Genomic DNA, 27,441 nt, shown 5'->3' with positions numbered 1-27,441 from the left:
TGTATCGGCAACATTGGAATTCGGAGTCGCCGCCCGTTCAATAATACGTAACTCAGCTAGTCTCCCTTGAGCGAGGATCGGCCGTTTCGTCACGACTGGTTCATTGGGAGTTGCAGATGAATGGTTAATAATAATTGCGATGGTAGGGAACAGTCGGCGCTTGGGGTAAGGGTGCAGACGTGCAGCGTATCGTCTGGGGGGATTTTCACCATTGACCGGAATGCCGAAACGAGATTATTCAGAATTCAGAGCCATCCAGCTACTTACAGACATGACTTAGGTTGGTCTGATTATCGAGCAAAACGCGCTGCTGGGTTCTTCAAATTTCTTGATATACGAGACGCGATGGTCGTACACCTTACCGAACCCGACTTTCTGGAATTAAACATCCTGTCCATGACCATCTCTCTTTCGTTTCCCATGCTTGATCGACTGTTTATGTACTTCCTTTTTGGGTTCTTCATTCTTGCCTTATCGTATACAACCTACAACACCCATGAGCGGCTCAAGTAGTAGATCAAAGAAAATCTTGCACCCCCGAGGCCCCGAGGCCGACGCGGAATACTCTCTAGCTATCAAAGAGCGAAGTCCCAAGGCATGTATCGCCTGTCGGACGCGGAAAGTCAAATGTGACAAGCAATCCCCGTGTGGGAATTGCGCGAAGACGAGGTTGGAGTGCATCTTCCCATCCCCTATTCGGACGTGCTATCGTCCGAAGCGGACACAGTCACAGAAAGAGACGGCCACCACCACACTAAATCCGGAACTTAAAGAGCGTATGGACAAGCTCGAGACCGTGAGTGGGGGTGCGTCAGCAGCGCAGTTGGACTGAGCTAATGGGGTTTCACCAGATTGTTGAGGACTTGACAAAAGCCCTGGACGCGGAGAGAAGTCACTCGCTGTCTGGTTCACGGACGGGACGGAGTTCTCTAGACGAGTCGTCGCGCCGGGAGAGCTCCCAAGATGTGATCACTCCAGAGAGCGAGGCATGGGCGTCGGAGTCAGATCGAGTGCGGTACTTTGAAACCCGAGTCGGGCGATTACTGCGGTCCGAGGGGCGATCGCGGTATTTATCGACCAGCTTTTGGGGTCATGGAACCGACGTGGTCAGTCCCCATTCCAGACACTGCGAACGAAGACCTGACGGTTCAACAGGCGGACGATGTCCTCATCAAATCCGACACGGAGATGGCAGACGCGCAAGATCCGCCCAGATCTTTTGACGGAACGTCCAAATTCCCGCTGGGATCCTCGAAAGTGGACCTTCAGTACTTCCACCCGTCTCCCGAGCAAATCGACGTGCACTGGGACACCTACGTCGGCCACTTCGACCCGCTCGTCAAAGTGCTTCATTTACCCACCATGGAGCAACTCGTCACGGCCGTGAAGTTACGACAGTCACTCTCCCCGCCAAATGAAGCACTGATGTTCGCCGTCTACTGGGTAAGCTTGATCAGCATGCCCGAGCACGTTGTCCAGCGCGTTCTGCACCATGAGAAGGCGACGTTGATGACCAATTATCGCTGGGCGGTTGAGCAAGCCTTGCTCAACGCGGAATTGGACAACACGCAGGATCTGGCGACGCTGCAGGCGTTCGTGCTCTATCTCGCGAGCATCCGCCGACTGGATGAGACGAAGCGCGCGGGGAACCTGGCCGGGATGGCGCTCCGGATCGCGCAATCGCAGGGCCTGCACCACGATGGCACGCGGTTCATGCTGCCGCCCTTCGAGACGGAGCAGCGGCGACGGTTGTGGTGGCAGCTTTGCTATCTGGACCAGCGAGCGTCCGAGGATTATGGGGCGGAGTCTTCCGCGTGGGATCTTGCCTTCGACACGGAGCCGCCGTCGAATGTGAATGACGAGGACCTGATCCCCGGGTCCACTCGACCGGTGGAGAGTAAGAGGGTATGGACAGATTCCAGCTTCTGTCTTGTCCGACTGGAGTTTGCGAGGATGAATAGGATGATTCGGACGGGATTAGCGACGGACCGGAAGGATTTGCCAGTGTTCCTAAGTCAAGGTATGTGTAACGGCGGTATCGCTTCGATATCCTTCAAGTCGGCGAAATCGAGCATCTTGCTAATCTGTAAACCGTAAGAAGACTCCAAAGGCAAACGCCACTCCTTCACGCTCGCCGAAAAAGAACAACTCATCTCCCGTTGCCACCACGACATTCACACCCGATACTTCACCAATTACGACCCCTCCGACCCGCTGCAGTACCTCGCCCGCTCCATCACCGACATGCTCATCGCCAAATCTCGCTTCATGCTCCGCAACCCCCTCCGCCCCTCCTCCATCGTCCGCTCCCCCTCCCCCGTCAACTCCCCTAGCTCCCACCGCCCCAGCCAACCCGCCACCACCCAACTGCCTCCCGACGCCAAAGACCGCCAATTCAGCCTCGCTATCTCAATCCTTGAGCTCTCCACGCAGCTCGAATCCGACCCCCGCCTCAACGAGTGGCGCTGGCTCATCTACAGCTACTTCCAGTACCTCCCCCTCGCCTTCATCCTCACCGAGCTGTGCGTCCGCCTCCCCGGCACCCCCGACGTCGACCGCGCCTGGCACACCGTCGCCGCCTCCGTCGATAACTGGACCGACGACATCCGCTCCAGCCAGAACGGCATCATCCTCCAGCGCCTGCTCGCCCGCGCCCAGGCCACCCGCGCCCGGTGGCAAGGCGCCTCCGCGACGCTGCAGATCCCCGGTCAGAGTTCCGGACAGCGGTCATCGCGACCGACATCCCCTTCGTTGCTGTTGCAGCAGCCGTCGGCGATGTCGTCTCCGCTGCCGCCGCCGTTCCCGATCCTCCCCAGCCAGCCGCTCGGCTACCCCGCGCACGCGCCCGCGACGTCGGCCGCATCCCCATTGCAGCCCGCCGCGGCGGGGACGTTTAACGAGACGACATTCGCGTTCTCGGAGACGTCGTGGAACTTCGGGGCGGCGGGGCGGGGAGGGGTGTCGCCGGGGATGGAGCAGGCGATGGAGCTGGACGAGATGGGGATTAGTATGGAGGATTGGAATAATATGTTGAACGAGGGGGGGACGCCGGCGGGTTTTTGGCAGATGGGACCGGCGTCGCCGTTTGGGATGGGGGAGGGGATAATGAATTGGGGGTTGGGGTGAGAGATCTAGGAATGGGAGAGAAGGGAAGTCGTAGAAAGTCCTGGGAGGGGAAGAGTGGGATAATGTATTGTATCATGGATGGGCCTTAGAAGGCGTTTCTTGGGAGATATCTCTTTGCATGGGGGCGGGGACGGGAGGACGCTATAGATCGGATATCAACCTCAATGGGCATAGTTAAGGTAACATGGCATGCAAAGAGCTGCTAATCTCGGTCATTTCGCTTATGAGAATGGACACCAGACGCGGGTCATGTCAGAACTATCGCTCAGTCTCACCTCAGTTTGTAGCTTGCTCCGAGATGGCCGAGAGTTGCGGGATGATGTGCATTCGACCTCCGACCTCCTCGAATGAGTACTTACTAGACGGAATTGCAATTAGAATGTACCCAAATGTTATGCTCAACCGAATATGCATTAGTACGCCTTTCGATGAGTAATTCATCCCTAATTAACACCTGCTAAAGCCGAAACCGCTAAACATCAACGTCCGAAACTCCTCCATCATTCATGAAGACATCCGCATTCCGTCCGCATCACCTAATCCTTCTCCATATGCGGATACCCCACCGCCTCTAACCCCCCCCACTCCTCCTTCACGCTCCGCATACTCACAAACCGACTGATCAGATTCGCGCTCCCGGCCTTGTCGTTCGTCCCGCTCATCCGCGCTCCCCCAAACGCCTGCTGCCCCACTACCGCCCCGGTGCACTTGGTATTGACATAGAAGTTTCCCGCAACGTCACGCAGATGTTCCTCGGCGGCGCGGATCGCGGGGCGGGAGGAGGCGAAGATTGAGCCGGTGAGACCGTAGGCAGTGGTTTCGGAGATAAGCTGGCAGATCGAGGGAAGAGAGGCGAGGTTGTCGGGTTTGGGGTAGGGGCGGTCGGAGGGGGTGGAGGTGGAAGGGGGGTCGTCGTAGACGTAGATGGAGAGGACGGGGCCGAAGAGTTCGGTGGACATGATTTTGTGGGTGGGGTTCGTGGTGCGGTAGACGGTCGGATGGACGAAGAAGCCGGCGGAGGGGTCGGTGTACGTCCCGCCGCACAGCAGCTCAAGCTCGTCGTCGTTCTTCGCCGCGTTGATCCAGCTGGTGAGCCGGTCATAGGAGCCCTGGTGGATCACCGGGCCCATGAAGTTCTGCAAGTCGAAGACGGAGCCGACGCGGATCTTGGCGATCTCTTCGGTCAGGAGGCGCTGGAATTCGGGCCAGATTTGGGAAGAGACGTAGGCGCGGGAGAGTGCGGAACATTTCTGGCCCTGGTATTCAAAAGCGGCGCGAATGGTGTGCAGGACGGCGCTGCGGACATCCGCGCTGCTGTGGACGAGGTGGAAATTCTTGCCGCCGGTCTCGCCGACAACACGGGGGAATGTGCGGTACTTGTCCGTCGCGATGCCTTGGCCGATCTTCGCAAAGATGTTCTTGAACACCGCAGTGCTGCCGGTGTAATGCAGCGCGGCAAAGTTAGCGTTGTCGAGCACGACGTCAGTGATCATCTGGGGGTCGCCTTGAACTAGTTGGATGACATTTTCCGGGAGCCCAGCTTCGAGCAGAATTTGATGGAGAAGATGGTTGGACAGCATCGCGTGTGGGGATGGCTTCCAAATCACGACGTTACCCATCAATGCCGGTGCCGCAGGTAGGTTTCCCGCAATGGCAGTGAAATTGAAAGGGGTGATGGCGTAGACGAAGCCTTCCAGCGGGCGATACTCGAGGCGACTAGTACTATCAGTCCTATCCATGATATAAACAAGGGGCACTCACTTCCAACATCCCCTAGAGTTATGTTCCGGCTGCTGGCTATACAAATCCTCGGCGTATTTGACGTTGAATCTAGACCTTGTTAGCCATCTATCATAGTCGTGTCATGTCTTCCTTACCTCAAGAAGTCCGCCAGTTCAGCAGCACAGTCAATCTCTGCTTGGAACACAGTCTTCCCTTGCCCCAGCATCGTCGCCACCAGCATTTCATTTCTGTATTTCCCCGACACAAGATCCGCGGCCTTTAGGAATATGGCTGCTCGATCTGCAAATGACATCCGTTGCCACTCCTCTTTGGCATCGAGTGCAGCCCCAATGGCCCTGTCGACGTCGTCCTTCGCAACGTTCGGATACTCGATCAGTGTCATCGACGGCTCGCCAGGGTTGGACTGCTTCCCGGTGCCGCTCTTAGCTTCTATCTACACTCCATTATCAGTATCTTCAATGCAGGACGGTCGGCATCAATGAAAACGAACCGGCTTGCCATCGACGTAGACCTTCATCTGCACCGGAAGTTTCGAGACGACATCGTTCTTGGTTTGGAGAAGCTTCTTTCGGCCAGGATCTCCAGATGCGTACATGTACTATCTACTGTCAGTTTCCCCAGGATAATCCACAAGTAAGGCTGCAACGCGGATCGTGGCGGGATACGTACTGTCGGTTCATTGCTGACTGCTGGTGTCTTGGCCGCGTTGAACTGAGATGCAGTTGCAATCGCGATCGACCGTCGCTGCTGCCCTAAGACAGATAAATTCTTTGACAAGCTGAGTCTCGCAGGATTATATCCGTGCAGTCGCTTCCCCAGAAAGAGCGTAGGTCGAGGGGAGGAAAGGCATCGTTGAATGGAAGGTCGAAGCATGTTCCCCTCTCTAAAGGTGGCCATTCGTTAGCAATTGATTTGTGAGCTGTAAGTAGCTTCTACTGGATCTTTTCTGGTGTAACAAAGAATTGGTTTGAAGTACCAGTGATAGAAATTTCTTTGAAGCCTTTTGAAGGAATGTTTGTTTGCTGCCGGAGCAGTTATTGATTATTATACCTTCAGTAATGAGTAACATGGCAGCTGCACGCGATGACGCGCCGCGGGGTTGGCTAGTGGGGCCGGGGCGAGCGGCTAGACACGGGACTCCCCAGTTGGGAAATAAAATGGGCTGTCACAGTTATCACACGCAGGAGGGAGATGTCACTGCATGAGCGGTGAGTGTTTATTGACATGAAGACCGATAAGATAATGAATTGTTCGTTACTCCGCACCTATGCCATGATAATCGCTCTGCGGCTCAAATATTCCAATAAATGGATGCCGAAATCGGAACACCGTATCGCTCGTCGCGGGAAAGATAGTGCGATGAGACAGAGGGGTACCTGGACAGACATAGAAATCTTTCCCCGCTCATTGAAAAGCATCATAAAAACGGGGTATCCAACTTATCATTTCATCATTACTGTTGATTATTCCCCCGATAAGCCTCTGGATAGTAATATCGCCGCGTCGAATCAACAGTGACATCGCTCACATCGCTAACCCGACGCTCCAACCCCGTCACAGTATCAGTGTCACTGTCCGAATCCCCATAACCCGCCGCATCTCGCAAGCTATAGCCGCTCTCTTCCCGCCTCAAAACATCCGGATGACCATGCCTTGTCGCCTTTAGCGGAATGAGCGGCGCCTCCACCGCCGAAACCCCTGGCGTGCGCTGCGGCGACACAACATACACCTCCGGTCCGACTGGCGGCGTCCCGATCGGACCGCTCCCGAGATCACGCGTTACCACTTCGGATCCTTTCTTCGGGTCCTGCGCGCCGTCGCGACGCGGATTATGAACGTCCTGGGCCAGGAAGCTGGCGTTGTTGCCGGTGCGGGATAGGTAGGCGGGATTCGACGGGCGGAGATACTCGGGGATGGGTTGGGGCTTGCGATTTCGTCGGCCGATGTACTGGACGATGGTGCAGGTGCCGAGTATGGCGAATATGACAAGATAGATGCCAAAGACGACTCCTGCGGCGATACTTGCGGGCCGAAGGTCATCTGACTGAGCAGGCTTTGTTGTTGAGGGTTGCGATGGTTTCGGCGCTCCGTTATTTTGAGGCCATGGCGCCATGTCGAAGATAAGAAAGACTTGTAGGACTTGAAAGGGTTCGCAGAAGTAGACTCGACAAGCGGGACTTATGAGAGATTGTAGAGAGAAGGAGGGTGAAGTTTTCTTTTGCGCCCAATGTTCTGGCCAGCAGGCAGGATAAGATGATCCAGAACAACGCGACTTGTGCCGTACAATATGCGACTCAGAATTTCAGCCCAAGGAGCGCTGTGTAGAAGTGACGTATCGCGATGCGGAACAGGACTCTCAAACGCGCAGTATAAGATTGACAAGGGCGAAAAGTCCAAAACTGGCACCCACCTCGACCTAATAAGGCCGGCAAAGGAACCTCACCAAACATCCAACCGTCAACGCCCTCCCTCGCAGGCGTTCCATTCATAGTCCACCGCAAAACGCCCACCAGCTCAGCCGCAAACGCGACGAGGGGAAACGCACGAAGCGTCGCGATGGACGGTGAGCAGAAGCAACGTACTGTCAGCCCTGAGCAGCCACGAGGCGGGCATACGAGCGAATGGCAGGGGCGTCGCCGACCGGCGTGCAGGTCTTGCGGTGCTGGCGACTCAGCGGCCAAGGATGGTCGTGATGAGGCTGCGGTGGGCGTGCACCTAGAGGCGGGAGGAGACCTGAGAGGGTGAGATGGTATCCTGGTGGTGGCTGCGCATCGTGAAAGTCTAGACCGCTGGTTGTAATTCTCGCGGCGTATAGACAGCCTTCCGTCGTTGTTTCAAGCCTCTCTTCGCGTAAAGAGACTCTTGACTGCATGCTCTATAACGGCTATAAGCTTATTCTCTCTTCAAATGAAGCGGATCCGGTAGATTGGTCGAAGGACTGGGGTTTCTATATCCGAGGACAACCCTAGGGCAAGGTGGGAATATGTCTCTCTGTGCTTTTTGGGCTGCTTTAATGCCAACGACCCTATATTGAGTCGGATCCACGCTGTGCCGAGGGCATATTCCACTTTGCCGGCGAATTTATATACGGTAGGAATAGGAACCGGCAGTTGAGGATCTTTCTGGTAGATTTATAAGCCAGTGAGGTAGTTGAAGCCTCCCAGCCAAAATCATCGTCGTTGGTATGGTCTAACCCTGGAGTCCACTACGAAGGTAATAATCGTTCCTTGACCACGCAGGCATTCTGACTTCAACTCGGAGTAGTATAAGCTCGTATATTATTATACGAATTATGAACAGCGTATCAAACAAGGTTTTCCAGACAACCCTAATGAGATGATGTCATCGGACTTCGGATACAAAAGCATAAACACCAGTTGCATGAGATCGCCGATCAATCAATCTCAATATACATGAGTCCAGTCGATTTCAGAGACCCCTCTTATCATAATGTCGTTAATATAGCCTTAATACAACCATTATGGATTCAACCCTACACAATGTCACGCTCTGTTTCTTAAGAAGTCGAGATGTCCAAGTCGTCAAGCAGCCGTTACGGCACTGTTCACTGATCCACTGATCCCGTCTTGAAACCCACATACAAACGCCTCTCTTCTTCCACCACCATGAAACTCTCAACCACCATCCTCGCCCTCCTCCCCCTCGCCCTCGCCTCCCCCACCCCCCAAGGCCTCAGTGGTCTCCTCGGCGGCGACTCCACCTCCACCCCCTCCACCTCCGGTTCCGGCTCCGGCTCCGGCGCCGCCTGCACCCCCAACGCCTTCGAGAAGTTCAACCTCAACCACCACCACGATATCAACACGGGGGACATCGTCACCGGGGACTCGATCCGACGTGACGCTTTGAAGGTGCCGGGCGGGAGCGGGTGCAGTCCGCTGTGGGCGGGTGGCGCGTATGATGATAGTGCGACATTTACGGGGGGGGAGTATCCGGCGTGGTTGAAGGCGGAGTTGGCGGGGGCGGGGACGGGGGCATAGGGGTAGGAGGAGGGGAGGTGAGGGGGGATGTGGAAGGTTGGGTATAAGACAGATGGCTCGCGTTAGTTGGTTGATATCGAGGCATGAAGATGTGCGAGGTCTTGCGACTCTTGTTTTATCTATCCGTTGGTATGGATCTCCGGCAATCGACTTTTTTGAGCCATGTCACTACTGTTATGCATATCAAGTGATCCGCCTTTTTGAGCATGTCGCATTGTTGCTTATGCCCAGTGCCATCATAGCCCTCAATGCTCGAATGCGATGGCATCTCTGGCGGGAGCGAGCTCCTCGGTCTCCAAGGACCCGTCCAACCCACACATCGGCCCATTCTTCTCTCGGTACTGCTTGCTTTCCTCCGTCTCCTCAATCTTCGCATCATCATCGTCAGTCCTCAGTCCATCCACGAACTGGAACGACCTCACCTCGGAGTTCTCCCACCCGGTTTCTAGTCCATCAGTCAACAACCCATCCACGTCACCTCGCCCAACTCATCTCCAAAACTCACCAGCGACCTCTTCATAGCCCGACCAATCCTGCGTGAGGTAGTGCAGAAATGTCCCATGCGTCACCAGCACCATATCCCGCTTCTCCCCCTCCAAACCCGCCAACTTCTTCCTACACCACCGCCTCACCGCCGCCGCACGCGCTTTCACCATCGCTTCATCAGTCGCCCACTTGCTCTTCTTGATAAACCAGTCCTTCCGCAGATGCGCCATGCTCACGAGGTAAATCCACGGCCCATCCACCACGTTGAACACCGCCACAAGCTGGTCGCGGTGCGAGCCCGTGTCGCACGGGCGGTCGGAGACCGTCTGGGCCTCGGCGACCGCGAAGACGGGAAAGCGCGGCGTGTTATGGGACACCGACAAGCCGGACTCGGGGATAGGCAGAGGGTCTGTACCGATTCCCGTCGACATCAGGCCCTCCTCCCGGCCCTCGGGGAGGAGGAGGTCTTCGAAGGCGAGGAGGGCGGTGTACAGGGTGCGGCGGAGGGGGGAGGCGGCGAAGAAGCCGATGCGGTCGCGGATGGAGGGGGGGATCGCATGGCGGAGGTGGCGGGCTTGGAGTCCGCCAGTGGGGGTGAGGAGGGGGTCGCGGATCTGGTGGTTGGCGAGGGAGGTGTTGTGGTTGGCTTGGGCGGAGCGGATGAGATGGAGGCGTGGGGGTTGCGTAGGGGTTGCCATCGTGACGGGTAAGGAGCTAAGACGAAAATTCGCTAAGGCTCTAAGGCGCTAAGGCTGAAATTTAATGCTTGCCCTTTTGACTATTGTCAGGTCTGGTCTACTCTGCTCAAACTCAATCCTTTAACATACTCTTGCTGTTGGTGGACGAGAAAGCAAGATGATCAAACGAACAAATATTTGGGGACAAGAGCGAGTGAGGGAGGAAAGTAAATCTCTAAGAGAAATATTATCACAGTTCACTGGAAGTAAGTCAATATTTGGCACCATCTTTCACTTCGCATTTACCTCTACCACTTCAGGAAATCGACATCATCATTTTAGAAACATAGTTCACCAGTCATCCTGCTGTGTATCTGGCAAATTCTTCAAGAGACCACAATAAAATAGGCCAGTGATGCATAAAGGCAACCTTTCTGCCCCAAATCTCATGAGCGTAGGTAGCATGTGATCTCTGCCTTCCTAGAATATAGAATCACCCCCCGTAGGATTTTTAATCAAGTATTCTTAATCATCATGGGAGGAATAGCTGAATCGCTCAAAAACAGTATCTTCGCGACCAGTGCATACTTCCTAATTAGGAATTCAAACGATACCCTTTTCTCATCTGATCGTCTGATCGTATAGTGATGTTTTGATCCTGATCTCGCGCCACATAACCACCTTGTTTATAGCACTCTCCGCCTTCCAGAAGTCCTCCGCATCCACGCCACTAAGCTATGAACTCCGTCCCTACTGTGCCGCCTGTGAAGGAAGTGGAATTGAGGATGACAATCCGACAGGCCGTCGGATGTCCTACACTATGTTAACACCGCGCGATTGATTTAAACGATATAAACGAACCTCTGCCGTGATATGCTGGCTCTCCTTCCTGAGCGCATCCTGCTTCCGGGACTTCATCGTCTCACTCTCCGTGCGAGGGTTCAAATCCTGCAAATCGAATGGAGCCTCAAACATAATCCCTCTAAGGCTTTTCACACGGGAGACTGCCACGTAGGTCAGGCCAGGCGCGAACTCCCGCTCCGAAATGTCTAGCACAGCCCGTGCTAGAGTCATTCTCTGCGACTTATGCGTTGTGATGGCATATGCGATAGTCAACGGGGTCTAACGATGTCAGCCTCAACGTATTCGAATCATTCACTCTACCTACAGCGTCACCATGATCGTGACCGTAACAACATCGCCAGCACTTCTTGACCAGTAGTCGGCAACGCTTTGAAGTAAACTCCCTATTAACCCTCTAGGACCTGCAGTTCGAGCATACTCTACCACTGGGGTCTCCAGAAGATGACATGTCGGAGGTAATAGTGGTAGATCAGGAATAAGTGGTGGATGGAATGATTGATATTCTTACGCGGTGTTGGTGTCTTTCTCTAGTTTGGGGCGGTTCTGGGGCGTCTGCCGGTTGGCTGAAGAAGTGGGTAAGGAGTTCCCTTGATATTGCCTAGTCTGTTTTCGCTAGCCCTTCGTTTGTCTTTAGGACTGATATCCTCCCAAACGCGCTTGACTGGGCTGGGTGGAGGAATTTTGCGGCTTTCCAGATGTTGTTGTTGTCGCTAAGGAATTCCTTCCAACATGTTCTTCGATCTCTCCGTATCGCGTCGTGGAAGGTTTTCGTAGCTACTCTGGCTTTCTCTTCTAGGCGGTTGTTGGGGGTTCCTGCTCTTCGCGTTGAGGCTGCTTCGTTTCTTGCCCTTGTATGCGCGATTTTGAGGTCTGTGAGATCCATTGTCCACCATCTCTTTGAGAATGCCGATGGCCTAGCGACTGGGGTGTCTTGGAGGACCGCATTCGTAACGATCTGGATTAGCTGGGTGCTGAACTCATCGATTTTCTCTTTTGGGATCTTCTTGTCCGGTGGAATTTGCAGGTTCTTCATCCCTTCCTTGGTGGTTTTTGCTACCCTCTTCCAGTTAGTCTTCCGGAAGAGCCTTCTTGGCTCGTTCGTGCAGTCGTATAGGTCTAGGTCAAATTGGGACTCGATTGCGTTATGGTCGGAGCCATATTCGGTAGGCCAGGTTGTACATCGGAGTATGTCTTCGAATAGCCGGCTTGATACCATGCAGAGGTCGATCGTGGTTCCTGAGTTATGTGTAGAGGTACCCCTGGGGAGGGCAAGTTGTAATCCTTGCTTATGCATGAATTGGATAATATCCTCCCCATGGTTATCTCTAACCCTGTCTCCTCCCCATAGCTGATCGTGACGGTTGATGTCCCCAGCAATGAGTAGATCATGGGATGGGAATCTTACGGTCGTGTTCTCGATCAAGTCTAGTATCTCTCTAACCTGGGCTTGGCTCTCCGCGACTGTTGCTGTTTGTATTGGTACGTAGACTGATATGATGATCATCTCTCGTCCGTTGATCTCCACTTCGATTGCTGTGATGTCTGGTGACCCTAGCTCTATTTGCCTGGGTCGCAGTTGGTGGCTTGCATAGATCAGTGACCGTACTGGGTATCGTAGTGTCTTATGGGTTTCGTTTGGGATGAACTGTTGGAAATATGAGTGAGTAGATGGTGCTGCAACCACTCGATCATCGTCTGTCAGGAAGCAGGATGGTTCCTGAATCAGGATAACGCTGATATCCTGTAGTGCTTCGTCGTTCATCAGTGCGTGCTGTGCTTCTGGCATTTTCCTCATGTTGGCCTGTAGTATTCTCAGAGGTTTACTACGCATTAGAGAATTCCTGGGGGACGTTTCTAGACCATGCGTCTAATACCCGGAGGGGGTCTTCTACCTGGGGGGCGTTTCTAGTCCTTGCGTCTTCTATACAGTCCACTGCGTTATGGTTGGGACCTTGGCACTTGAAGCATCGTCTGCTTCGTGGTGTTTCGAAGAACTCTTTAATTCTCACGTATGCTCCCTGGATAGAGATCGATCCTTCGTTGAGTAGTCTATCTTTCTCTGCTTGCGATCTACAGAAGACCACTAACTCGATTCTTAGGTGGGCTGATGGCCGGCTGAGTAGTCGCATGCCGCGGATCTGGGCATCGTTCTCGATGCAGATGTCCTTAACAATATCTTCATCGATCCGTCGACCTGTCTCTGGGTTGCCTACCGAGAATCTGTCGACTCCTGTTGCTTTGACTTTGAAATCCTCGCGGATATTCAATTTTATGTCCTGGAGCGTTGGATCGTTGGCCCACGGTAGTGCTGTCTCTATAGTTTCGACTTCCTGTTGTGATCGAAAGACGAAGCCTATGCTATCTGGTCGGCGGTTTAGTACGGCAGTGCACTTGCAATTCTTCGTTTCGTCGGTTGCCTGTAGGGTCTTGTTCATCATTTCCTTAAGCTCCTTATTACCGGCCGAACTATATCGAGAAGCCGAAAGGTTGAGGTTAACCGTCGGTGGCCTATGGTTTTCCCTCCTTATCTGGCCGTTTCCTGGAGAGGGGATACGTGTCACGACGGGGTCGGAGACGGAACGAAGATCTGGGATGGTGTCTGGTGGTGTAATGGCGATCGATGGTGAGAGCATCGTCGGGGAAGGGACTGTCAGGCTGTTCGATCTTGCCGCGGCGATTGCGGTGTATGATCCCGCTCGCGTGCTTCCCAAGGGGCTAGATATACTAGACTGGCTAAGCACGGTTTGTTCTACTCTCTCTAGGGTTTGTCTTAGCGTCTCGACCGTCTTCTCCATATCCTGGAATTTGTTCGTGACGTTCTCGAATTTGTTGGTCATGCTGTTTAGTTCGCTTTTCAGCCTTTCGTTCTCGGTTTTCAGTTCCATTGTCTGTGCTTTGATTCCTTGTTCTATTGCCGCGATGCCGTCTCGGAGCATCTTGGTAATCGCGTCACTCGAGCCGTGATCCTTCTTTTGGCTAGCCGCCATCTCTTGTTGCAGTCGTTCGTTTATCTCCCGGGCTCTGGCCTTTGCCGTCTCTTGGGTTACCTTCCCTGCTCTCGTTGTGACTCCTGATACCATAGGGGTCGATCCCGTGCTTGGCGGCTCTCGGGATGTCGGTGTTACTTTGCCCCTTCTTCCTGGAGGCGCCCTCGGGAGGGCGGGGGGCATTCCTGGTAGTCCTTTCTATTGCCCGGGTTCCTACGTGTAGTGTGGTATAGGGCTTCAGTGGTCGCTACCACAGATGATGGCCACTAGTCGTGTAGGTTCGTGATGCTCGTCTGTTGCTGGATGTGTGCGCTCTTGACGCGTCGCGACGCGTTTGTTTGCTTGCCGATCACCTTAACTTCCCACGCGTATTACGATGCAGAATTTCTAGTGCTTGCTATTACAAACTATAATAACTAGTCACGCAGGAAGCTTGGTTTCAATCGATTGGTGGAGAGGAAGGAGAGAGATAGAAATAGAAAGTAAACAGTGAAAAGCATCAAAGTCACGTGGTTTCCTTTCGCAAACCCCTGTCTAGCCAATCAGAGGGCAAAGAAGAATTGATTCGACCACTTAGGTAACTCGCTACGCTCGTGATGATCGCGTTGCTGTACAACATGTGCGGCGTATTTTCTCCCAACCCAGTCGGTCGGGCAGTGCCGCTGAAGTGAGCGGTGAGTCGACGACCGTGAACCATCGATATTATTAGTACCCGAGTGCCTCTGCTTGCTTGCTTCATCTCCTGTTCTCCACACGGCATGAACTTGTCCAGTTGAAGCCGTCCACGATATGATATGACGGGGCTTCAGTGCCATGGGTGACAAGATGTTTGCCCAGATTTATTCAGAACCCTGACAGCATGGCGGTGCATGTACCACAAGTTTCTTGGTTTGCTAAAGGGACCTTTGTCTCATATGGACGACGACGTTTACAGACTTACGAACGGGTGGAGATGCGCCGAGATTTGTCACAGCAATATAAGTACCAACTTCCAGCATATGACGTACAATTGCCCAAACTGGGATGCTGACGTACCCACATGGTTGAAGCATGATAGATAGCTGGTAAGCGGATTAACGGATTGGAAACCAGTAAGCTGACAAGTTCGCAGTCTTGAGTCGAAAACCTGGATTTGAAATATGGAAGCTGTTTCACGGTCGACCAATTAAGGTACGGCCCGACTATGGGCCAACCGGCGAGTTTGTAATGGTTACCGTACCTGGAAGACGAGAATCGAACGAATATACGTATCGACTGGTCGTGGATGAACACACGCGACATCAATTCAGTGGATATAAGTAACCGGTGTGCGACTAACCGTCTTCTCATGTTGTGTAATGAACCCAATTTCCCATCTACAGCCACTGATCCCTCCCCTTCTCTGCTCTGACCCCTTTCTCTGCTCTTATTTAGTTCCAAGTTGCGTCCTTCAGACCATCAGTCCTAGGGCATAGTTCCCAACCATGACCAGCTCGAGCAAAGCCCTCTTCAACCTCACCGCCACGTGCATGGCCCAACAATCCCCTACCCACGAACCCTCCGCCCCCCTCACAACACTCCTCCTCCTCCTCCTCTTCCTCCTCCCCCTCTTCTCCCTCCTCCCCCTCCTCCACAAAGACTACATCCTCTTCCTCTCCCTCGGCCCCGGCGGCACCCCCCCCACCCCCCTCGGCTACCTCCGCATCAAATTCCTATCCCTCTTCGCCCACCCGCATCCCCGCCGCGCCTCCCCCCTCCCCCCCACCGCCGGCTACCTCCATCCCTCCACCCTTCCCCCCCGCCGCGGATCCCGCCCCACCGTCGTCGGCATCGCGCCCCACCGCCAAACGAACCAGCACGCCCACGCGCCCGAGTTCGCGATGCTAGAGCGGGCGATCCGGCGGGTCGCGGACGATCCGGGGAACGCAGCGGTGTTTGGGGTGAGTTGCATCGAAAAGCATGGGCCGGCACTGTTTAGCTGCTCAGAGACACGCGAGGGGGGAAGCGGGGCGGCGACGACGGATCGGGATACGGAGCTGCTGCACGCGCATCCGTGGGACGGGTCGATGCACATCGTGCTGCATCCGGGGGACGTGCGGGTGGTGTTAATGCAGGGGTGGGGGGAGCGGCATCCTCTGGGGAGGGGGGGGTGGTTGCGGCAGTTTGTGCCAGAGGATTTTATGCTAATATACGCGCCGCGGAATGCGGAGGAGGTGGAGATCGTGATGCGGATTGTGGAGGCGGCATGTTGGTGGAGGAGGGGAAAGGTGCGGGGGAGGGGGGAAGCGGAGTTGGGTGGGCAGGAGGGGGTGAAGGTGGAATGGACGTTGTCCGTGGTGGACGAGCTGTCGGACATGGAGGCGAAGGGGGCAGTGCCCATCGTGGAAGAATCAAAGGCGGCAGAATTCCAAATACCCATGGTGGTCGCATCAGTGAGAGTGGAAGAATTTGACTATGATTAGATCGGCATAAATATCGGGCTGGCGTCCAGGAACTGCACATTTAGTTATATAAAACCAGTTCTATTACACGGATTTGGCGACCGACGTGCTACTCGTGCGACCTTACCCATTCCAAAAGCGAGGAGATCGTGCCGGTGGAAGACATTGTCACTGTGATTAACGTCCCGCATGCTATTGCCATCAGGCACGCGTGGAGGATCCTCCGTCGGTGGGCTTCCCGTTGCACGTAGGTTTCCCATTCATTCAGATCTGGGACATTCTTCCCCTTCTCCGCCTCCAGGATGTCACCTTCTGATGTGTAGGCAGATATGGAGCCAATCGTCAGCGAGAAGCGTCCCTCTTGCTCGCCGAAAAAGCTTCGGTCATTAGTTGGCTAGAAATGGTGGAGATGAAGAAAATAGTCTACTTACCTTCTCATCATGATGCTCATCTGCTTAATGCTTGACAGCCTGAGTTCTGGGGCATTGTTTATGGGTTTCCCACGATATGTGGCGTTCATGCGTGAGAATGGAAGGAAAACATCTGTCTCTGAACCTGAGAGTGTGAAGTCTGCCTCATATGAGAGAGTGCCCTGGCCTTGGCCCTCCGGTTGGCGCCGGAGAATCATGTCCTTCACACTGAAGGTATAGTTTTTCACTGTCCCATTATCAAGACATATTATACAAAGGGCAATAATCTCGGCATACCATCAGAGTTAAGAATCCTCAGTTTCACCCCAGTGAACCCTTCCAAATCCCACGACCGATCATCCCCAGTCGTTCGCTGGCTTGCAAAACCCGCGCCGCGTAGGGCATGGATATCAAGAATGCCGCAGAATTCGGCACGGTGGCCATCAGTTAGGAGATGGGACTGGTTGAAAGTTAATATTTCGGAACTCTGACGATGGTTCAGTGCATGGAGGATACCTCAGACCTTCCTCCCCTTACTCGATCATCGAGCTCGGTCCAGTCGGGATTCCGCCAATGCCTAATATATCAGTGGCAGCTTGACCAATACGCAACTCCCTGATCGCACTCACTTGTTCCCACCAAATAATGGCTTCTCTTTCATGATTGTGGCCATTATTGAGCTCAATTCCCATCTTATTAGTTACAGTATGTGAATCTGGATGCAGTATTTCGTATATATCGGGAGCTGGTGCGAGAGCTGGAGCAAGGACGTCATAGATTAGTGTATCCATGTCCCTTTACGGGCAGGCTAACGACATTTGGAAAAACGCCACAGCTATCCCTGCGAGCGCCACTACTGCTAATGGTTTTAGGACTAGCGCCACAATATATCGTAGTGCAATAGTATTTCAACCTTCTGTTGTTCAACGTCATCTCATAGTCTTCAAATCCAAAACATTGACTCGAGAAATCCAAACCCAAATTATCCCACAGCAGGAGGGCCATGGAGAGGCTTGTGGAGATCCATGGATGCCACCATCTCATCGGCATGAGAAGGCATGTCTGCATTTTGCATGAGTATAATATCACCAGCACTGGCCTCTGCTTAGATAGAGGACAGAGAGACCCGGATCTCACGCGAATATGTCTTCGTTCGACCCATATGATAGAGTATGGTAAGGAGAGGCGAGGTTAAGTATAACTTAAAGTTCCGTTTGTCAGAGTTCCGTTTGTCAGAGTTCCGTTTGTCAGAGTTCCGTTCCGGCTGCCCGCATTGCTGCCCCTTTCATTAAGTCAGTCATATGGATTCTTCGCGTTGAGTTGGGGACACTTAAAGTTATATTCTTCTGTATTTTCTCTAAGCAAGTATTATGGAGGGACAGGAATAGCCTGGCTCATGCTGCGATCGAGCAAGTAGGGGGCCACGTGAGGAGATGGTTACATCCTGTGCCTTCCTTTCTCAGACAGCACCCACCTATAAATTGCTCTACCACATCTCAAACTCGATTCTCCATCGCAGTTCGACTCAACCATAAGTACTGCGATTGGGCCAATAACGAAACATTTCTGCCCTATTGGCCTCTGGATACTTCTCACGTTGCATGGCATGTGCGTCACCTTCTCGGGCCATTCCACTGTGGGGCATACACATGCGGTTCGTGTCGGTTTGTTAAAGACTTTGACAGACCTTGATAGTCCACCACTTTCGTTCTGTGATTATATTTCAACTTCATTCACTTGCTCCTACTCGAACTTCCCCGCTACCCCGATAATACGGTGCACTCTCCCCTAGACTCGAGTCATCCAGTCCTCATAATGGGGGACTCCAATCAATTCGCCGTTCTGCAGGAGTCTTCACCTTCTAGAACGAACAAGGATGAAGAACCTGACCTCATGAGTTTCTCGGATGATGAAGAATCTCCATCCTCAGAAGCCGCGAAAGCCAACGGCGTAGCTCAACTGCCAATTCAAGAGACTGCCCCCAAGGTTGTGCTCCCCTCCGACCTCCCCCAGATCGAGTATCAAGTCGGACTTATCACTGTCGGAGCTAAAAGCGACACTGTGAACCGAAATGGCATGTCTACAACCGCCAAGGTGGAAACTTCCTCTCTGAAGCAGCTTGAGGTCGCACCGACGAGACCGAACCCACCGATCATGCCTCCGCATAATTCAGCACATCTACCCAAGCCACATGGTAATGGCTCGAAACCCACCTACTCTCAGGTCGATGATCCGAACCGGAAGCTCCACTTCACCAAGAAGATGGAGCCAATCGGCGGTGGACTTCCACGCTACACCCACGTTCTGAGTAGTGGCCCTCCAAGGCCCACGCGGAAAGGGTCTCGCCGTCCGAAGATTTTCAGTTCGCTTGTGACCGATCCCGACAATGCAGGTCGGCGTAAATGGCGCAAGAGGGAACGACCTTGCGACGAAATGAAGTTTCCTCCGGGATTCGATCCGGGCGACCAGTCTCACCTTCCGGCGAGGTATCCTCGGCTCGATTTGGCCGACGTCGCTAGGTCCTGCGAAGTGTACATGGAACCAAACCTAAATATACCGAATGGCCACATTCTGTTGAATTTCTATGGTCTGCCGAATGATGTACGGAGAGCCAAAGCCAAGATCCAAGTATGGCTTCAGGCCGTTCCGAAGGAGCTGCTCGGCACTAAATTTGCTAGGGTCCGGGCGGAAGTCACCCGATTCTATGGGGAACAGTCCATCCTCGCCCAAACCTCGCTGGAAAAGTATCGACGTCCTCCCCCACCGAACGTTATCTTCGGGATGATCGCCGAGATTGCCTGGGGCCGAAGAGACTGGAGAATGGAGGAGGTCCTGGGAGAGAACCTGGAGGCTTTGGATCCAATCCGAATGGACCATAAAATCTACATCACGAAGAAGTGGGATGCGCATGGCGACCCAATTCTGTGCCTGTATTGTGAGGATAGTCTCGGAGCGACAGAGGGAATGGCTCGCATTATGGCGATCGATAAACAAGTTGATGCCAGGGAATACGAGAAGCCCCAAATCGTACTGTTCAAACGGGTGTATCTTTCCGAAATTGTGGACACGGTGGCGGTTCGCAAGTTCACCACGAGCACTTTCTGTTCAACGGACTGGGCGGGCTTGACGAACGAACCGCCCCCTGTTATCGGCTTCGCTTGCGAGCTGGAGGGAAAGCAACTGGATTCGTATGCACTCACTGCACGACAGGAGATGCTGCCACCACTCGGGCCCTCGAATGAAGAAGCTAAACTTGTTGAAATCGACAAGCTAGCGCCTGGGTCGATTCTCCTTGGAGTGAGCGACAACGACGAAAGGAACCTCCAGCTGCTCGAGGCTATCACGATCCCGACCTTGGAACTCCTGAACTATTTCCGAGGCAATCTGAAGATGCGAGTCCGCGTTGGCCAATTCCTCGTTGATGCGGTGAGGACAGACAAGAAGAACAATCCCGTCACCAAATACTCGCTCGAGGAGTTCGAGCAACTCATCAACGAACGCAACGCTGACGATGTAGGGAATTTCAATTCGGAAGTCACTGAGCATCTCGGCGATCGAAAACTCGAGAGGCATATCCTCGGCCGCCTCCAACGCAGCAGCGCAATCCTAAGTCCCTACGATCTCCTCACCGACGATCTCAATAGCATGCGACCCCGCTACTCCGCGACCTTCTTGTTCAAATTCCAAGAAACCAAGAAGTCCTACAGCACGTACCGGCTCGAGACATCCTACGCAGCCGACCTGCAGCCTATGGAAGGTGGACAAGCGTCCAGCCGCGGTACCTGGTCCAAGTTCTTCGCGAACGAAGACGGCCCCACGCAGATGCTTCAATTCTGCTTCGCCGACCTGACGGGACGCGGACTCTCGTACCACTTCGGCATCGAGGGTACCCATTCGCTCCACGAATCGCAGGTGCCGAGCCGCCTCCTCGACTTCGCGAAGACGATCCGATTCCACCCGGAGGTCGCGGGCGTGCATTGGATGAACGGGAAGCGGTTCGTTACGTTTGGGGATGAGCGGTCGCTCGCAATGTCCAAGCTGCCCCTGATTGAGTTCGTGCAGCGACGTCACTGGCTGTTCCGGATAAAGGGGACCGAGTGCGTGATCGACTTGTCATACGTGCAGACTGCGGAATTGAGCGAGCCAGTAGCGGGGTCGAAGGCGGAAGCGAAGATCGTGGATACGCCGAGGAGCGGGTGGGCCCTGAACATGTTCTACGAGAACTGGGACGACTTGCTAGGATACAACGGGACGTTGGCGATCGGGAACAAGACTTTGTGGAGGCCGGAGGAGTGGCAATTCTTCGGTGCAAACGCCCCCCGATGGAAGGCCTATCTGCAGGGGACGTTCTTTAAGGAGCTGATGCAAAACATGGAATTGCTGGAGAATATTGTGTTGGGACAGTGTCAGGGACATGGATATCAGCACCTGATCGGGAACTATGCGGGGGGAGATTTTGCTCCTAACCACGACGTGGACTTCCCTGATTACAACGTGGCCGCGTCTAGCCATTACGATAGTGGGGATCCTACTAGCGATTTCGATCGGGACACTTCTGCCGGTTACGATGCCGACACTCCCGCCAATCACAATAAGGAGTCGGGTTAGAATGCTGCGCTGTGCTCTGCCGTTCACCCATTATTCTTCAGCCCCTCGTCGTCTAGAAATCCGCATACGTTGACGGACCCAGCCCTGGAGTACTGAGGTGGGTCGGAGGGGGTCGCGAGAGTTCTCGAGTAGGGATACTCCTGCGACGATCATGAAGGGTGCTGCGAATATGGACAAAAAGCTGAGATTCGAATGATTTTCATGTACACTAGTTTCACGAATACTCACTTCTCGTAAAAATGCAATTCATTGATTGCGAAGCTTTGCTAATGCAGCCATGACACCGTCGTCCAGTTGCTCCTCAGCCGGTCGTTTCTTTGCCGCCTTTACCCTTTCATTCTCAACGCGAGAGCTCTCGGCATTCCTCTCCGCCTCTAAACGTTTCCTTTGCGCCTCAACTTCCCTTAAAGCCGCCTCCTCCGACTCAAGCCCAACAGTGTCTACATCAATCGCATTGCTCGGCAGGTTCTCCGTCTCCTCAATCCCAAACGTCCCCGGACCCCCTGTCCGCCGTCCTACCGGCGCGCTCGCACCGCCATCTTCCCGGACCAACCCTCGCTTGGCCGCCTGCTTCAACCGAAACGGCTCCCGCACGGAATTACACCACCGCTGCACCTTCTTCTCGCCCCACCCAGCAATCAACGCCACCTCCTCCGGCCTCGCATTCACCGCGGTCCGCAGACTCCCGAAATTGGAGATCAACCCCACCGCATCCGTCTTGTTGACGCTCCGCGGCACGGTGATGAACTCGATCAACCGATCCGAATACCCGGTCGCCTGATGCGCCTTGATGCTCGTGGGCTGCGCGTGCTCGTACATCTTGTACAGCTCGACGTAGTGGCCGGCCTCCTGGGCACTCCAGCACAGAACGATGGTGACGTTGTTGACAAGGCTGGTTTTCGAGAGCGCCTTGAGCGCGGCTTCGTGGTTGTCGACGTCCACCATGGTGAGCACGAGGCGCAGGTTGTATTTCCCCGCAAGCTCACGGATGCGGCCGTAGATGTACTCCGGGTGCAGGCGGTGGTATTTGAGGGAGAGGAAGAGCGCGCAGGTGGTCTGCCCGAGGACGAAGTCGGCGGGGATGTCGTCAGAGTATTCCCATGGGAGGGCGGTGATGTGTTTGAGGATGGGGTTACCTTTTTGACGGGGGGAGACGAGGATCGCGGTTGGGCCGGGCCGGGTGGGGAGGGCCTGCGGTGTAGGCTGTTGGATCTTGGGTCTGGATTCTGATGAAGCCATGATGGAGTTGAGGGCTTCAAGGTTGATGGAGATATAGCTCGTCACCTTCCTGCGGCCTTGAGATTGGGCTGCAAGAGTTCATTGTGGTCTGAGGGTTGAGACATTAACTCCTCCCACAGTGGCAGTGTAGGATGGTGTATAGGCCGTAGGGAGTATGGATTGGATCAACGGCTCATTAAGGACGTGATAGTCTGTAGTGATGTTTGGGGGGAGGTTAGAGGCGCTGGTCACATGATAATGGTCACATGATGAGGATACATAGATCACATGACAGTAATGATATGTCACTCGTCACATGACCAATCACATGACCACAATCAGTTTCACTGTTTCACCTCATTGTTCCTCTTCACCTTCACCCACTTCTCCCTCCGACGCCTCCTCCCTTCCTCTCTCTTACACACATTCTTGATACCCATCACACATATCCCACCGACTCTCGACTCTCGAACCGTCGATATATGACCCATGCTGCGCTTCGCTGCTTGACGGATCGATATTCACTTGGAAAAGGCTGTGCCGGTCAGCCCGACCGCGATCCACTCCTAGTTCCCCCATCACTACTCTAACCCACCGGTCACCACGATCCATCTCTCCATCCGACCCGCGCAACCTTCGTTTCGATAGACCGCCATCTCTCGCCGATAGGGCACTGCTCTGATGTCCGCTCCCAAGCGCGCGAGGCACTCCGGATCGTTCTCACCTGCGTCGCCGCCGTACTATCAGCACGCCAAGCCGGACGCTTCCTCACCTTCGAAAATCGCCGCCCTTCAACCCAACACACCCACCTCGCCTCCGCACATGTCTTCGAATTCACAGTCCTACGCTTCGTCTCATGCCACCGATTCGTCCGGTCCGACCGCTTCAACGCCGATTAGCCACGTTCCGAGCGCAGCATCTCAGCCCACCCAGAATGATCACTTGGATGCGATGATGGTCGATGACTCTTCGAGAATCTCGACCGTCGCTTCGGAAAAGAAGTCGCCCGACCACACTATTATCCACAATACCGACGTTATCATGTCAGAGACGGAAGATCACAGACGGTCGGATCATGATAGGCAAGGGGAGCCTGGGTCGCGAGCAGATGCCAAAAAGGCGGCAGAGGACCGGCAAGAGGCAGATTCGGATGACGTCTTCTACAAGCTTTGCAGAACCCGTAAGACTCCCAGTCCCTTTCTGCTGATTGGTTCAGCCATACCCTTGATTGTCACAACATGACCCCTATGAAACACCATCGCTTTTCTTTGAGGCACTGTTGTTGACTGTCTAGAACACGCCAAATCTCGGCCGCATCCTTCGCAGAACCTCATCTCCTTGTACAAACTCGATCCGTTAGCGGCCTCCGTGGCACGGTTCGACCCCACCACAGGCGAGAAGATCAACAAGCTGCGAAAATCGTATGAGGGCAAGGTGAAGCAGATGGGACTGGCGGGGAAGTCACGGGCCGTTCACACGCCTGGGGAACTCATGCAAATGATGAGCTATCCGGATGAAGACTGGTATGCGACGCACGTTCACAGCAAAGCGATCGACCGACCGCGCAACAACGCCAGAATGGCACGAGCTCTCAGCATGGCACCGGGACGCATGCCCAATTCCGTCAGCGAGACTTACAGAGCATTGGTCTCGGACGATATACGCAACAAACCTGCAACCGTTGCCATGAAGAAGCCTGCTGGGACTGTCAGTGGTGTTCGATCGGCTCCTTCATCTGCACGTCCGTCAGCTGCGCCTTCGCCTATGTCGAGACCTAGCCGATCGGGAAAGAAGCGCAGCTATGTGGATGAGAGTTTCGTTGGATATGAAGGGTTTGGGGAGGAGGCGACCGGGGACGATGACCGCGGTTATTCGAAAAAGAAGCGGAGAAAGGTGAGGAATTAATCTTTTTTCATTTCTTCTGCCACATTTTCTGGGTACGGGAAGCCGAAGATATTCTTGCTTCCATCTACGTCTGCTTGAGATAGAGCAGATAGATACTGAGGAAGCCTTTCTATTTCTTTTCAGATTTCTCTGGTCCTGTCTAGGATGTGATCTCTCTCTCTCTATCTCTCTCTCTACGATCTCCTACCTGGCTTGCGCCTCTCATCGGGACCATCCCGCTGACATCGCACCCTTGCAGGACTTTTCACCCACGGTTCCCAGCCCATTGGCCATGAGCGAGCGGGGAATGAACCACCACCTAGGAATGGTTGGAGCACGACGATGATGCCATGCATTTCATGCCTGATGATACCAATTTGACTTCTACATGAGGAAGCTTTTTACACACCAAAAGTGCCGCGACAAATATCGGCGACACATGAATACAGAGTCCTGGACACGGCCAGTACTGGGGCACACCCCCAGAATCGATTTTGCGATATAGTCGCTGCGCTGAGCAGCGGAAGATATGAGGGACCGCGAGCACTTGTCGAGGAGCTTGATTGGAGCATATGCAGGAAAAAAGACCGCGCGGCGATATCATGACCACGCTGGAGCTGAAGTTACCACGTAACAGGCGCAGAACATCCATTGGCGTGTTTTCTTTGGGGAGTTCCATGCGCTCTCCATGCACGAGCGCGTAATTCAAAATCAGGAGAGCATCGACACGGCTTTCCGGATGACACCATCTAGCTAGCCTCTCATTCGGAGCAAAATGAAGCTGAAAATTTTTACAAATCCCATAAACACCGCGATCCACCATTGCCAATTCTGTGTCTAGTGAATCTGCATGCCAGGGTATCTCGCTCCTCCACACTATGAAGACGTCCCACTTCCACCCCATCATCCCTCCCACACAATCCATATATGAAGGATATCACCGACCCAACTCTAATCCAACCCCAATCCAACCTCCTTCCTCCTCCACCCATCTACAACCTCCCCTTCCCCCCACCCACCCCCAACCCCTCAATCTCCTCCCTCAACGCCCCCCTCAACTCCCCCGCTAACGCCTCCGCCTCCTCCTCATCTAGATCCTCGCGCGCGCCCTTCCCGAACATGGTCCAACTGCGCCATGTCGCGCCATGTGAGGAGGGGGCGTTCAGTGGGCCGCGCGGGATGATGTGGAAGTGGATGTGTGGGACCACTTGGGCGGCAGAGATGCCGTTGTTTTGGACGAGGTTGTAGTCGGTGCAGCCGGTGACGCGGGCGACGGCGCGGGAGAGGAGGGGGAGCCAGAAGCCTAGGGGGGTTAGCTTTGGTCGTGTAAGGAAGGGGATGGTGGGGTAAGGGGGATATGTCGAGGATTGAGGTGGTTGGGGTGAGTGGAAGGTGGTGCAGCTGGGATATCCCACTCCGCGGACTCCAGCGATCCGAGGAACCATAGGAACCGTGCCACCGCCAAACCGCCCGCGAACCCCGTCCAACCCGCCGAAACCACCAAATGCTATGCCGTCGCTAACAAAATCAAATCTCACTCACCCAATCGCCCCATCTCCTCCCCCTCCGCGCCCCCCATCTTCTCCACATGCCGCCTCGTCGTCACTAGCAGGTGCCCGCGCGTCATCGGCATGATGTCCAGGAACGCCAGCGTGTCGTCCGCGGCGAGCACGAGGAAGCAGGACGGGGACAGTTGGTAGGGGTCGGGGTTCGTGGGAACGGCAGCAAGGAGGGGAGCGATGGGGGGGGATGATTTGGGGGGATTGGGGGAGGAGGTGGTGTGGGAGGAGGGGCCAGGGAAGGTGGAGGCGATGGTGCAGAAGGGGCAGGGAGGGTCGGGGTAGGACATTGTGGATGGCGAGGGAGGAGAATCGTTAATTGAGGTACACCAGCTTAAGATTGATTACAAGAAGTTATGTTTGGATTATAATAATGCCCTGAGAAAGTGGTCTGCAAGTATCATGAGCTTCGTGATCCGATTCAGGGATCCTCGGCAGTGCGAATGACATCAACCGCGGGTGGCCAATCATCGATCGCCGTGAGACCCCCTTACTCCTGACAGGACACAGCATAAGGGGTACATACAAGGAATTCTATAGTAAGATGTACGTATTTTCAGCCGTAATACTATGATATTCAATTGACTACCTAAGAGCCGTGCTATTGTTCCCATAGGTCAATCATCACGTCGTGACAAAAAGGGGAGAGTCCAACTCCTATCTCAGATGTGTACTATACAGTTCCATTCAGATCATTAAGCCCTCCCAGTAGAGTGAAGGAGCGTACTGCCATCAAGATTTTTGCTAGATCGCATCCCAACGCCCGTCCATTCGTCCCAAGAACCCTATCCCATCCCAGTTCCAGCCATCCAGCTCGACCTCCGCCCGTCTTCTCACCCATTCGCCGGCCAATGCAAATCGTCCATCATCGCCCACTCCCCATTCGCCGGTGTCATCCCCGTCGGCCCCGGCGTCATCCCCGTCCCCGCTCCCATCCCCATCCCCATCCCCCCCATACTCCAGTCCCCGAAATCCGCATACCCCGCACTCGCATCCATCCCGCCCTGCCCCGCCGTCGTCGCCGGCCCCCCCATCGCCCCCATCGCCCCCACCCCCATCGTTGCCCCGCCCCCCGGCGCCATCGCGGCGCCGTTCCCTAGATTCCACCCCGCGAACCCGAAATCCCCATGCAGGCCTAGCGGGCCCGTCCTGCTCGAAGACGCGCCCGACGTGTTGTCCCCCGGGCTGAAGCTCGTGTTGCTCGAGCTGCCGCGGTGGGACGACCCGGTGAGCGCGGCGCCCGAGCCACCGGAGACGCTGCCGCGGCCGGTGGAATCCGGGGTGGGGCGATCAGCGTCGGGAGTGGGGTCGGCGGTGGCGGAGGTGGGGGAAGCGCCGACGCCCATGTCGAGGTCGGAGGGGGGGGAGAGGGAGGAGACGTGGCCCATGGAGGGGGTGCGGCCGATGGAGAAGGTGCCCGGGGGGAGGCCGGGTTGGGCGCGGGGGGAGGGGCGGGAGCGG

The 27,441-nt window shown here is 54.6% G+C and overlaps 11 protein-coding genes across 11 annotated transcripts in view; 5 read left to right on the top strand and 6 right to left on the bottom strand.

Annotated features, from left to right (window-relative positions):
- Window positions 1-255: 255 nt before the first annotated feature.
- On the top strand, window positions 256-2,679 carry P152DRAFT_407767 (uncharacterized protein; the record flags this gene model as incomplete). Its single annotated transcript, XM_033676905.1, has 4 exons — window positions 256-726; window positions 824-1,089; window positions 1,124-2,014; window positions 2,111-2,679. Coding segments are annotated over exons 1-4 (1,956 nt in total), but the record flags the coding sequence as incomplete, so codon positions are not given.
- Window positions 2,680-3,662: 983 nt separating this feature from the next.
- P152DRAFT_445384 (delta-1-pyrroline-5-carboxylate dehydrogenase 1) lies at window positions 3,663-5,766 on the bottom strand (the record flags this gene model as incomplete). Its single annotated transcript, XM_033677854.1, has 5 exons — window positions 3,663-4,842; window positions 4,888-4,956; window positions 5,004-5,302; window positions 5,360-5,467; window positions 5,539-5,766. The coding sequence occupies 5 exons, from the start codon at window positions 5,764-5,766 to the stop codon at window positions 3,663-3,665; spliced, it is 1,884 nt and encodes a 627-aa protein (XP_033538900.1).
- A 315-nt stretch (window positions 5,767-6,081) lies between these two features.
- On the bottom strand, window positions 6,082-7,471 carry P152DRAFT_453856 (uncharacterized protein). The gene has a single exon (XM_033678466.1). It carries the CDS (start codon window positions 6,980-6,982, stop codon window positions 6,323-6,325), a length of 660 nt encoding a protein of 219 aa, XP_033538899.1. The 5' UTR covers window positions 6,983-7,471; the 3' UTR covers window positions 6,082-6,322.
- An 806-nt stretch (window positions 7,472-8,277) lies between these two features.
- Window positions 8,278-8,867, top strand: P152DRAFT_478286 (uncharacterized protein; the record flags this gene model as incomplete). Its single annotated transcript, XM_033681645.1, has 1 exon — window positions 8,278-8,867. The coding sequence occupies exon 1, from the start codon at window positions 8,496-8,498 to the stop codon at window positions 8,865-8,867; it is 372 nt and encodes a 123-aa protein (XP_033538898.1). The 5' UTR covers window positions 8,278-8,495.
- P152DRAFT_478285 (uncharacterized protein) lies at window positions 8,868-10,051 on the bottom strand (the record flags this gene model as incomplete). The annotated part of the gene is made up of 2 exons (XM_033681644.1): window positions 8,868-9,312; window positions 9,373-10,051. 2 exons carry the CDS (start codon window positions 10,049-10,051, stop codon window positions 9,113-9,115), a joined length of 879 nt encoding a protein of 292 aa, XP_033538897.1. The 3' UTR covers window positions 8,868-9,112.
- A 5,377-nt stretch (window positions 10,052-15,428) lies between these two features.
- On the top strand, window positions 15,429-16,124 carry P152DRAFT_376985 (uncharacterized protein; the record flags this gene model as incomplete). The annotated part of the gene is made up of 1 exon (XM_033675641.1): window positions 15,429-16,124. A coding segment is annotated over one exon (696 nt), but the record flags the coding sequence as incomplete, so codon positions are not given.
- A 215-nt stretch (window positions 16,125-16,339) lies between these two features.
- On the bottom strand, window positions 16,340-17,427 carry P152DRAFT_407754 (CIA30-domain-containing protein). Its single transcript, XM_033676904.1, has 5 exons — window positions 17,341-17,427; window positions 17,228-17,288; window positions 17,009-17,171; window positions 16,733-16,958; window positions 16,340-16,678 (listed from the first exon to the last, which is right to left on the bottom strand). Exons 1-5 carry the CDS (start codon window positions 17,382-17,384, stop codon window positions 16,411-16,413), a joined length of 762 nt encoding a protein of 253 aa, XP_033538895.1. The 5' UTR covers window positions 17,385-17,427; the 3' UTR covers window positions 16,340-16,410.
- A 1,099-nt stretch (window positions 17,428-18,526) lies between these two features.
- P152DRAFT_445379 (uncharacterized protein) lies at window positions 18,527-21,319 on the top strand (the record flags this gene model as incomplete). The annotated part of the gene is made up of 1 exon (XM_033677853.1): window positions 18,527-21,319. The coding sequence occupies one exon, from the start codon at window positions 18,527-18,529 to the stop codon at window positions 21,317-21,319; it is 2,793 nt and encodes a 930-aa protein (XP_033538894.1).
- On the bottom strand, window positions 21,316-22,915 carry P152DRAFT_453850 (mating-type switching protein swi10). Its single transcript, XM_033678465.1, has one exon. It carries the CDS (start codon window positions 22,556-22,558, stop codon window positions 21,566-21,568), a length of 993 nt encoding a protein of 330 aa, XP_033538893.1. The 5' UTR covers window positions 22,559-22,915; the 3' UTR covers window positions 21,316-21,565.
- Window positions 22,916-23,218: 303 nt separating this feature from the next.
- On the top strand, window positions 23,219-24,442 carry P152DRAFT_469727 (Rox3-domain-containing protein; the record flags this gene model as incomplete). The annotated part of the gene is made up of 2 exons (XM_033680916.1): window positions 23,219-23,717; window positions 23,832-24,442. 2 exons carry the CDS (start codon window positions 23,219-23,221, stop codon window positions 24,440-24,442), a joined length of 1,110 nt encoding a protein of 369 aa, XP_033538892.1.
- A 971-nt stretch (window positions 24,443-25,413) lies between these two features.
- The window catches only part of P152DRAFT_445376 (uncharacterized protein), a gene marked incomplete at both ends in the record, with an annotated part of 4,407 nt that continues 2,379 nt past the window's right edge, over window positions 25,414-27,441 (bottom strand). Inside the window, 4 exons of the mRNA XM_033677852.1 lie at window positions 25,414-25,928; window positions 25,964-26,313; window positions 26,507-26,514; window positions 26,818-27,165. Coding sequence (XP_033538891.1) covers window positions 25,414-25,928; window positions 25,964-26,313; window positions 26,507-26,514; window positions 26,818-27,165 — 1,221 coding nt within the window. The remainder of the gene's footprint in view (window positions 25,929-25,963; window positions 26,314-26,506; window positions 26,515-26,817; window positions 27,166-27,441) is intronic.

The sequence above is a fragment of the Eremomyces bilateralis genome, assembly GCF_010015585.1.
Source record: "Eremomyces bilateralis CBS 781.70 unplaced genomic scaffold P152scaffold_1, whole genome shotgun sequence".
NCBI lineage: Eukaryota > Fungi > Ascomycota > Dothideomycetes > Eremomycetales > Eremomycetaceae > Eremomyces > Eremomyces bilateralis.
The sequence above is the reverse complement of the archived record's forward strand: the minus strand, read 5'-3'. Positions and strand labels throughout refer to the sequence as shown.